At 28.8% G+C, this 11,895-nt stretch overlaps 1 protein-coding gene across 3 annotated transcripts; it reads right to left on the bottom strand.

Annotated features, from left to right (window-relative positions):
• LOC7485471 (probable trehalase) lies at window positions 1-1,764 on the bottom strand. 3 transcript variants are annotated; one of them, XM_024603652.2, is made up of 4 exons: window positions 1,352-1,555; window positions 957-1,170; window positions 755-865; window positions 1-641 (listed from the first exon to the last, which is right to left on the bottom strand). In XM_024603652.2, the coding sequence occupies exons 1-3, from the start codon at window positions 1,426-1,428 to the stop codon at window positions 782-784; spliced, it is 375 nt and encodes a 124-aa protein (XP_024459420.1). In that variant the 5' UTR covers window positions 1,429-1,555; the 3' UTR covers window positions 1-641; window positions 755-781. The 3 variants fall into 3 exon arrangements, with proteins under 3 accessions (XP_024459420.1, XP_024459419.1, XP_024459418.1); XM_024603651.2 differs by lacking the exon at window positions 1-641 and adding an exon at window positions 1,598-1,764 and having other exon boundaries at window positions 660-865; window positions 1,352-1,451; XM_024603650.2 differs by lacking the exon at window positions 1-641 and having other exon boundaries at window positions 661-865.
• Window positions 1,765-11,895: the final 10,131 nt, after the last annotated feature.

Here is an 11,895-nt window from a genome sequence, read left to right as displayed (position 1 = left end):
ATTGAAGCTAATAAATTTATGAATAGATGAAACTGAGCAATTCCAGTATATGGCATGTGGAAGGGGAAAATTCATTTTAAAATTAAGGACTACAAAATGAACATATCATCCAAGTCTTGCCATGGTGATCATGGCAATGATAATTATGCAAGATCTGCCCATAATGAATTCAGAGTTGAAGCTCTGCATCGAGTAGCCTACAGGGCTAATAAACTCAGGACATGGTCTACGAAGGTAGCTGATCATTAAAAAAAAAACGATGTACAGCAGTACTGTGAGCATTTCGGTGCCCATCCGAATTACTATTTCCTGGAATTGAATAATCCAACAAAGCTACTGCTCATGAATACCAAGATTTGCTAGTTGCAGATATTTTGAAGTCCCTACTTGGTGCCCCCAAAACAAAGCAAAGGCTTTGGATGCTTCTCCTCCACCCAGAAATGAAAATACAATTCCCATACGGGATCGAGCGGAATTGGAGTTTATAAGCCTTGATTCCCTTTACAGGCTAATAATAGAAAGGGTAGCGTTCTATACCTTTATACAGGAAGTTGGATATGGAATTAAGAAGCCCTTAGAAGTGTGCAGCACTATCTAACATGAATAGGCTTAAATAGGAAATGAGACTGATGAATTCATTCCTTCATTAAAAATAAAGAAAAAAAAGTATCAGCGTATGATCAAATCAAAATAATAGCACAAGGAATTGAAGAGGAAAAAAATGCCCTATGTTCGCTAAGATCGCAAAAAGAACCTGTTGCTTCTTCAGTTTCCTAACCAATCAGCAACCTATGCTCCGGTCTTCAGGCCATCCAAACTCCTCCAAAAATGTCAACACAACTCCATTTGACCAACCAAAACCAGTCTGCATTACCACAAGAGCTTAAAATCAGTACAAATGTATGTAAAACAAGTATGCAATCTTTCCATACTTGTTTTTGAGTTTCATAAAGTACCTGGGGTATGTATTCTCCACCACCTCCGAATGCTCCACACTTTCGCACATCATATTTTTCATGCATTGCGCCCGTTTTCTTGTATCCAATGTAGTTGGTTTTGATCCACCTCACAGCTATGTCTTCTGCCAATGACCTTGCTTCTTTTAATCCAGATCTCAGCAAACCTTCAACTATCATGTGTTGAAGTGGAGCCCAACCATTTGGAAAGTCCCTGTTTTTAACTTCTATCAGGTCGTACAATATTTGCATAAAGACGGTTCTCCATATATTTGTAAGAGGTTGGTAGACACAAAATTATGCCACAAAGGCTTCTAGGAGTCGGGCTTTGTAACAACAATTTTTTTACGTTAATAAGTTCCAGATAAAGGAAAAGGTAAAAACAGATTGCTAACCATTGCTGTCCCGAATTTATTAAAGAAGTGGCAATTCCAGCAGCATGAACCAGGCCTGAACTTTGAAAACTTCTCATGACATTCTCCACCAAAGCAGCATCTTCACATTTGTGATCAAAATCAAGAGCATTTTCAGTATTCGCCTTATAAAAGGGGAGACAATATAGCTTGCATTTTCAGGGTTCTAGGTAGTATAGCATCTGATAAATTGGGGAACTGGAGTATCACTAGTTTTACATCATTTACCCGTCGTCTGTCCTTTAGAATCAATTCTGATGACCTGCTAAAGGTTTTAAACTATCAGAACTATCTGCATGACAGCTTGCTTATTCCAACTGTTATGAATAACTTGTCCCACTTTTAGACTTATACGTGTTTCTGTTTTCCATTTAAATCAGGAGCTTTAAGAGCATCAATAGGGTATCGATTGTGGTATATGAAAAGTAAACTGAACTTATTAAGCAATACACTTTCTATCTCCCTCTTTCCCTACAAAAATGTTATATATTGTTTCAAGCCAAGACAAAAACCCCAAAAAATAAAAATATGTTTTTGGCTCTATACTCGTATAAAGAGATCAATAATAAAAAAACTGTGATTCACACTAAGAACCAAACCGGGTCTAATAATTTTGTTTTCTTAAACTTATTTTGCACCTAAAAAAAAGAAGAAAAAAAAAGCCTTAAAAAATAACCGGGCTGGTGGCCTATGCCCGAGGGTGTGTCTTCTGTCTGTCCAGATTTTAACCACCATAATGATGGCTGGAAAATCAAGACAGAGTTTTTTTTTTCCCTTGAAAACCCATCTTGTAACCCATTTTCACCAAAAAAACACTTCACGAACAACATAAAAAACCTAGAAATCAATTTATCAACGTAAGAAGCTCTAAAAACAGTCATAAAACAAAAAATCAAATCGGGTTAGATTTTTTTCCCTTAACTTCGATCTATTTTTTTAGGTATTACTAAGGTTTTAAACAACCATCATCAACCTGCTTTCATTATATAGAACCCGTGGACACCAAGATTAACCAATTTAATGGACGGAATATACAAAAACAATAACTTTATCCAACATTATAAAGCAATTGGCTATTAATTGAAAAGCAATTGGCTAGAATCCAGCAAAAAAACATTTCTTTCCTTCACAAACTAGGAATTGAAAAAAAAAAGGTTTTTATATCAAAATTGAATTTAAAAAAAAAACGTAAAAAGTATACTTTTAGATTGGAGTAATAAATTGTACTTTTCATGCCAACTTTAAACACACCACCTATTCTAGATGCTTTTTATAAGTTGGTCCTTCTTCTTTCAATTTTTTCCTAGCCAGCAATTATAAAGCAATTGGCTATTAATTTTATAATTAAAGGACTCAATCGATGAAAAAAAAAGTTAAGGAATCAAAATAGAAAAGAAGTGCTCTAGTCCATAATATACTATGAGTATGTGAACAATATTTAGCACTGTTTAAGACCACCCTTCAATTTTAGTTTACTTTTGTCGAGAGGGCCAAAATCATCCCTTTATGTAGCATGCATATATTAAAAAAATAAACATGCTGATTTTTTATATATCGTTATGTATAAAGAAATAAAAATAAAATATTGTTATTTTTTGTATGCAATTATATATTTAGCTTGATATGCTGTGAGCTTCTTTTTTTTGCCAAAGATTTTCATATTTTTATTTTTATTTGGAATAATTACAAAAATCTTTTATACTTTACTTTATTTTCTGTTTTTTATTTAAAGTTTGAGAAAATACAATTTCTTTTCTAAATTTTATTCCCTTTATTATACTCTACAATCCTTGTTTCGCGCTAAAATAAAAAAGTTTTGCTATTATAATAATTTTAATGATCAACGTGTTTTGGTGACTAAAGGGGAAGAAATGCTCCCTTACTGTAATAATCACACACCATCAGCTTCTCATCTCTAGAACAGCAGTATAAGCTTTCAGTTCAACCACATTCAGATTTGGCAAATTAAAATCAGGAACTTTTCATCGGAAAGCGAATTGTTTGCGAGATTCAAACAGCAAGGTGACTCAAATTCGAAGACGAATAAGGAATACTCCCATTAAACCGATTGCTGGACAAATTAACAATTGTAAGATGAGGCCAAAGTGAGAAATCAACTGGTAGTGACCCAGAAAAATTATTAAATTGAAGATAAGTTCTTTAAATTAGAGAAATCGAAAGGAAACTCCCACCAATAACATTGGATCAAAGTCTCAAAATCTGCAATGCTGACAGACGACTAAGAGTGTTTGGTGGAATTGGGCCATGAAATCCAACACCAGGCAATCTGACAGCAATCACACGAGTCCCATCTCCACTACAAATGACTCAAGTCCAGCTATTGCAATGATCAGGAGAGCCCTCATTCCAGTTTAAAGACTGAGAATGTGGCAAATTGTTCACAAAATCAAGCAATGCCTGCTTATCCTCGATCAACTGGGTCTTCATTTACTTGAAAGAAAACAAACCCCACCAATAAAATGAGGCACAAAATGTGCTTAGATTCCATGGAAGCAAAAAACGGGTTGTTTCTTGCTTTTTCTTTGGAGCCTTTTGTCTCGCTTTCTATCTCCCTCTTTCCCTACAAAAATGTTATATATTGTTTCAAGGCAAGACAAAAACCCCAAAAAATAAAAATATGTTTTTGGCTCTATATACTCGTATAAAGAGATCAATAATAAAAAAAAAAAACAAAGATCTTACTTTAAATTTAGATATATATGAGGAAAAAAATAACTATTTATTTAATTTAATTTGCCTCATTGATGATAAAAAAAAGAATCATAATTTCTCAAACATTAGTTGGAAAATGAAAAACGAATCAAGATATAGGGTTTTTTTTGTATTATCATTGTGTTGCTTTTCCAAGAATAAAAAACAAGAAGAAGTGGGGAGGAAAAAAAATGAAAAGAGCTTGGCATAGACGTTGGATCATTCACAAAATAAGTGATAAAATTCAAAGTATTTATAGAATGATTATTCGCTGGCTATGAATGTTAGAAACAAGAAAGTGTAGATTGGAATACAAAATTGTAAAGAACACAAGGGAAAAAAGGAGAAAAAAAATAAATTACATGCTTTGAATCGGCTAAAGCATAAGGAAAATGAGATTTTTAGTGTATATTTTTATATATTGTGTTTGGTTCATGCAAGACTTCATAATAATATAAATAAATTCTCTATTTGATATTCAAGATTGTTTTACAAGAGGGATGTGAGAAGTCCATGCACAAAGGCTCTCTAGTTACATTGAAATAAATCATGGTACATAACATATAAAAAATCATAAACCTGATTGCATAAATATTATATTAATAATTTTGATATGTAGTAAAATCATTAAAACACACATTAGTTGTTCAAAAGAGTTGATTATTAAGCCTACAACAACTGTGTTGTTGTTGTTAGTAAAAATAATGATATGTTATATAGTCCCACTAATTAAAAATAAAAGAATTAAGGAGAAATTAAGTAAAAAACCTAATATTTCGAGCTCCTCGTTTTTTGAGAGAATCACATTCCCTGTTTTTGAAGGGAAAGTGATGTAAATTCGATCCCTGGCATTTAACAGGGTTCTCTGGAACTATCCCATGTTTGGAGTGGAGAAGGGCAATGACATCGATCACCATGGGAGAAGAGGTAAGTTATGATCATCGTCAAGAAGAAGAATCACAATTTAGCAGCACAAAAATCTTTGATTGGAGGAATCTAAGAATTCCACATGTCAAAAGCTCCTTTAAAAACATGGAGATTCATCCTTTAAAAGCTCTAAGCATTGAAATTCATCTTCTAAACTTTATTTTCTATTTATTTTTAGATAATATTTATGCCTTGTATTATATTTTTTTATTCAATTAATTTCATGTATGTGTCTATACTTATTATTGTTTGATTGAATAAAAAAATAATTTTAATAAACATAACCAGATAAATATTCTGTGTTGCGAGATTAAATATTTTAATCTATATCTATCTCTTAATTTTTTCAGTTTTATTTTTAGTTATAGTTAATAATTTTTTTTCATTATTCATATATATGATCCTCGATTTGTTTAATTAGATGCGTACATTAACTTTTTTATTTACATTTAAAATTCTTTAATATAAAAAACAGGTTGGAAAAGCTTGCATATTTAATTTTTTTTGTTGAAAAAAATTATTCCACTCGTGACGAAGCTCAAAATAAATATCTAGAAAGATAATATTGAGTGTAATTAATTGTTTTAAAATTCAAGTCCCGGAGTAATATTTATAAGAATTTTATTAAATTCTTATAAAAATACAAAAAGTCGATATAAAAGATGAACTCTTAAAAATCATGCAAAGACGAGACTTGATATTGATTGATGCTGGAATTAATTTGAGGGAAAAAAATCATTAGTCAAGGGTTAATGCTTGATGGTGCGAGTAATAAAGACATGGTGAAAAAGGACATAGGAAGCAAGAGTCAAGGGCCCTACTTCTCATAATGGCTTTTATTTTTGACTGATTTCCTTCACACAATTTCATATCTATTTCTCTTTCTTTGTACGTAGTGGCCCCTTAAAATAAAGTGCAGCATAATAAACCCTTCACAATCGATGGGGCTTTCACAAATGTTCAACACTTTTTTTTTATCTTTTCTTAGGTGTCTTCAGGGAGAACGCCAGGAGAAGAGCAAAAAATAAAATCTATCTTTTCAGCTCTTCTTCTTTGATTTTGCAGCCTCAATGGAAAACGAAATGAGCTAAAATGACTTTTTTATCAAAGAAAAATTATTAAAATATTATTTCTTTCGTCAATTAAACTTTTTTAATATTAAAAAAATAACAAAAAATATCAATATTAAACATATTAAAATACAAATGGGTTGTTAAAATGATATTTGTTTTCATTGAAACGCATATAAAAAAAAAACCCATATCAATAATTTAACTCTTCTAGATAATTTTTGCTGCTCTCAGGCAAGATTTTTGGAATTTTGTTGCATGCGGTGCTAATAAGTTGTGTAATCGGTCATATCACTTCTCTCCTAGATTATCATAAAATTAATCACTCAATCTCCATAAGGAGAGTCGAGGAGCATTTTAATGATAGAAATTATCTTTACTAATATCTTGTTTCTTTGTGGAGCTTATCCTTTATATAGTGCTTTCATATCACGCCATTAGTCGTAAAAAAAATACATAGCCGTTTTTCTTTTTATCAAATTTAAAAATAAAAGAGTTATCAATCTCAATCAAATCAAAACAATTATTTTATCATAGATCTATACTAGTTAAAAATACATAGTGTGAACAATGATCGATTATGTGACTACCACTACAATAATAAATTTAAAAAATCTATTACATGATAATTAAGTTTAGAATTGTAATAATGATGTGAGTTTAAAGTATTTTTTTGTTTAGAAATATATCAAAATAAAGTTTTTTTATTTTTTAAAAATTATTTTTAACATCAGTACATCAAAACAATCTGAAAACATAAAAAAAATTATTTTAAACAAATAAAATTAAAATTTTTAAAAACGCAGTTTGTACCACGTTCCAAACACACCTTATAAAAAATAACTTTTTGACCTTAAACCATAATTCAAAAATTACTTTTTATAAATAATTTATGAAAAAAACGAGCTAAAATAACTTTAAGTTAGAAAAATATATTTAAGTAAAGATGACTCCAAACAACTTTTTTAAATAAAGAATATAATATAAGTTAGAATCGTTTAAAAGTTGAGAATTTCAACTTCGGTTTAAGCAAAAGTTTGACTTAATGTCATAATAAACTTAATTTTATATACTTGCTATATTAAAGTTATCTTACATGGCAATTAAAGGCAAATTAATATGCTATTCAAATCACTAGACATAAAGGCAAACATGGGATAATGCCGGGAATTTGATCAAGAAAAATATGTCTCTTCATTCTATCATTACAGAAATAATTAATTATTTCCCTATTCCTAGCTAATTAAGAGCATGCATTGCAGAGGAATCAACGTAGCAAAGAAAAACCTGCAGCGGTAAGATGTCAGGGAAGAGAAACATTTTTAATAAGCTTTGGACGTGGATGATTTATTTGAGTTTGACTGCTTAATTATTTTTTATATGTTATCACCGATTACATTGTTTTTATTTTAGTTTTAATTAATTTTACTATTTTTTTAATTAATATTTCAAATCAAAATCTTCACAACTTTGAATGCTACCTGGTGATCAGTTGATAAAATGATTTGGAATTAAATCTTCTATAAAATAATATGAAATCGAATCACTCTTATATCCAACGGGCATCTCAAAGTCCATTGCACTTTACTAGATCTTAAATTGGCAAGTGTTGTAAATTTTATTTATTTATCTATCTATATTTTTTGAGAGTTTTGTTCGGAAATAGTTGCTCCTTTTGTTTTCTTGTTGAATATTATGTTATTTGAAAAAGCAGTTGAAATTGCATTTCTTAAAACTTCAAACGCAATATTATGTTATTTGAAAAAGCAGTTGAAATTGCATTTTTTAAATTGCAGTTGAATATTATGTTATTTGTTTTTAAAATTAATTTTTTTATATTTTTAGACTGGTTTAATATACAAATATTAAAAATAATTTTTTAAAAATAAAAAAATATTATTATTTTATTATATATTTTTTAAAAAAACACTTCAAACGCAATAGCTACAAAACCAACCAATACCCTGAAATCTCGTAAGCAATCAACCTCCAAGTACAAACAATAGTCCCCATGTGTCAACTTCTTATTTGTTAAAAATCTCCCAAGTACAAAGCAATCATTCTATATAATCGCTCAGACGCAAATAATGCGCATAAAGCCAAAAAAATGCAACAATAATTAAGTACATGTTTGTTTTTGAAAAATAGTTTTTGAGAAATTACTATTTAAATTTTTCTGTGTTTGTTTGTCATTAGAAAAGTTAGTTAATGAAAAATATTTTCCAGTCAACAAAAATACTTTTTGGTCAACGAAAAACACTTTCCAGTCAAAGAAAAATTTGGTTTGGTTTTCAGAAAAGTGTTTTTCCTTTTGACTGTGTCCACTTTCCAAACTTCCCTGTGTTTGTTTGCCATTAGAAAAGTTGGTCAACGGAAAACACTTTCCAGTCAAAGAAAAATTTGGCTTGGTTTTTAGGAAAGTGTTTTCCTGAAAAATTTGGACGGAAAACACTTTTCGGAAGTTGTGAAAAATTTAGAAATGTCATTATTTGCTAATTATATCAAATTTGATCCTCAGACTTTTGATTGCTATATATAATTTGTTTTGAATATTTATTTTTCAATTTCATCTCTTAAAATTTAATTTTTATATTAATTTTGGTCCTTATTTTTATAATTGCTATTTGCTTTTTCCTTATTATTTTTTTATTGAAATTTTTTATCTATCAAATTTGATCCTCATTCTTTTGATTGCTATTTATTTTATTTGAAATAATTTATGAAATGTTAATTATTATTATTTTAATTTCTTCATCTTTCATTTTTTTAAAATTTTTTAGATTTGATCTCTATTATTTTGATTATTATTTATTTTATTTGAGATAATTTATGAAATTATATTTTTTTTCAATTTCATTCTCATTTAACTTTTTAATTTGTAAGATTTGTTCCTCATTATTTTAATAAACTTGAGAAAAATAAAACATTAATAATTTATTTTCCAGCTCATTTTTCATAACATAACCAAACACTGGAAAATGTTTTCCAACTTATTTTTCTTTACACTACCAAATATCGAAAAATACTTTTCTGGAATTTACTTTTTTCAAAATTCATTTTCTTTAAAATTTATTTTTTTAAAAAAATATTTTCCGGCAAACAAATACAAATACACCTAAAAGTAAAAAGAAAATCTCAGTAAAAATATCTGGGTACATTATTATTGATGTATATTGACAATTTTGCCTCTACAATCATCAACTTGCACCACTCTGTGACAAGAAAACAACACTTCAAAAAAGGTACCATAAGAATCTGACACAAAGGCATGGTGGCCATGACCTCATAGCACCAAGGCTCACCGTTGAATCGAGCCATGGGCTCCACCCCACTGTGACACTTTGCGGTATTGGGTCCCACAGAAGTTAAGCCAGCCACTCAAACACCCTAGTGGCAAATTCGTAAAACAGTCGAGTATTTATGGGCTTTTATTGTTTCTCAAGACACCGCGGAAAAATCCTCGTTTCCCTTCAATGAGTCGCCACCAAATGCCAGTCGTAGGGAATGTGACTCACGTGATGGTATTGAATCTGGACCGTCTATGGGTGCTATGTAAATCTAGCGGGTCCCATCTCAAACGATCATGTTTAAGCGGGTCTTATCATGTAAATATTTGTTTTTTTAATTATGATATCAAACCAGTTTACATATATTTTAACTAATTTTATAAGATTCTGAAATTAATAATATGATAAATCTTCAATAACTCTGAAGTTTATACAATTTAAACTGGTAACATCTGAAAAGTAAATCCAGGATATGACCAGTTAAACTACACCTTTCAAGGTTAAATATTTGTTTTTATCTTATAATTTGGTTTTTAATTTTTTTTATCTTTAAGATATTATTATTTTAAAATAAAAAGCAAGGTGTAATACTGATATTTTTAAATGGTTTTCCCATTTGATATAAAAAAAATAATAATCGGTAAATACCTTGTATTGTGATGTAAATCACAGATAGTATTTGTTATTATAATAATAATTATTTTTTAAAATATTTTTTATGTGTAAATATATTAAAATAATATATATTTTTTATTTTTAAATCAACACATTAAAATAATATATATAAAAAAATCAAAATTTAACAAATACACAATCAACTACGTTGCCAAATAGTGCCATATACTATAATGGAATGTCAACCGCGTACTTGCCTCCGTCCCGCGTACATATACGGAGAGTTCGTTAGAGTTTGTTTGATAAGTAAGAACATGGGGGCTTGATTTTGCTTATTAAAACCAAATCGATTCTCTATTGATGTTTATGATGAGGCCATTTTTTTCTTTTTCTTTTTTTTTTATTGGTGCAATTAAGATAAAATTTGTATCGTTTCTAATTTTTGATACGAGGCTAAGAAAATGAAGCATCCTACTTACCAAATCAAAACATTTTTCAAAGTGTGACAGAGTTATACAAGAGAGTATTTGAGAGTGTGATATATGTTATTTTTTAAGGTGTTTTTTACTTGAAAATATATTAATTTTTTTATAAAAAAAATTATTTTTAATATCAGTATATTAAAAAAAATAATCATGTTATAAAACAAGAAACAAAACATCAGGCTATAAAATGTCCCTCAAATATATACCCTCATTTAAAAACTAAAGCATGAATGCAAGGTAAAAGGAATACAATTTAAGAAAAATTTTTTTGAAAACCAACAAATAGAAAAACAAATTCTAAAATGAAAACAAAGTTTTCATTCTATGAGGCTGTTTGTCTACGCGGCTACGGCTGCGTTTTATTTAAAACGCAGTCCGCAGCCGTTTGATAATAATAAAACTTATTTTATTGTGTATGGGGTCCACATGTTTTTTGCGTTTAAAATGTTAGAAAGAAAAAGCAACAAAAACCTGCTTTGCATGCACTGTAGAAACCTGCGGACAGTGCAATTCACTGCTGTTCACGAGTGAATTGCACTGTTCACATGAACAGTGCAATTCACTTGCACTGTTCTCGGTTTTTTTTTTTTTTTAGCGTGTTAATTGTATTAATTTTTTTTAAAAAAAACTAGTTTAGAGAATTAAATTCATTCGTGATGTAAACAATATTTTTTTCTGGAAAACTAGTATAGAGTGAATTAAATTTACGCACACAGTAATATCAATTTTATATCTGATAATATTTTATCTAATTTTATTACACGCTCAAAAAGTTATGAAAACTGTAGTTCTTATCGGATGAATTTTGAATGTAATGGAATTATAAATAGTTTAATGGAATAATAAAAAATATTTTATATAAAGTATTATTTTTTTCATGATGTAATAAGAGTAATTAATTTTACAATATTTAAATTTAAAACCATCAATATTAATATATTTTTTAAAAAATTATTTTATAACCTCAATTTCAAAAACATTCTTAACCAAACACATTAAACTACTTTTTCTTAAACCTCAATTTCAAACACAATTTTAACCAAACACCTATTTTTTCAAACCAACCTCAACTAAAAGTACTTTTTATAAAACAACTTTTTTTAAACCACAACCACAACAGCTACCGCAATACCAAACACACTCATGGTACCACAAGTAATCTTCCTAAGAATTATTTAGAACCGTTCTTGTAACGATATTTTTTTTAAAATTAAATTAAATTAATTTTTAAAATTAATATTTTTATATTTTAACATTTTTTTATATTTTAATATTAAAAATAAATTTTAAAATATAAAAAAAATATTATTTTAATATATTACCAAATAAAAAATAATTTAAAACACAATCTCAATCGCAATTAAAAAAAAAAACGATTAATCTTCCTAAGTTAACAAAATCAACGGCCAAGATTTCTATATAAAACAATC

This window comes from Populus trichocarpa, chromosome 6 (assembly GCF_000002775.5).
Source record: "Populus trichocarpa isolate Nisqually-1 chromosome 6, P.trichocarpa_v4.1, whole genome shotgun sequence".
Classification (NCBI taxonomy): Eukaryota; Viridiplantae; Streptophyta; class Magnoliopsida; order Malpighiales; family Salicaceae; genus Populus; species Populus trichocarpa.
Note: the sequence above shows the minus strand (reverse complement) of the source record. Positions and strands in the feature narration are given on the sequence as shown.

What these genes read in the sequence shown, in the direction of transcription:
- LOC7485471 (XM_024603651.2), bottom strand. Translation starts at nt 1,428, where the DNA reads ATGAGAAGTTTTCAAAGTTCAGGCCTGGTTCATGCTGCTGGAATTGCC. An exon ending in ATAAATTCGGGACAGCAATG is followed by an intron (nt 1,171 to 1,351) that starts GTTAGCAATCTG and finishes AGTTAAAAACAG; the next exon opens with GGACTTTCCAAATGGTTGGG. An exon ending in GTGGAGAATACATACCCCAG is followed by an intron (nt 866 to 956) that starts GTACTTTATGAA and finishes GTGGTAATGCAG; the next exon opens with ACTGGTTTTGGTTGGTCAAA.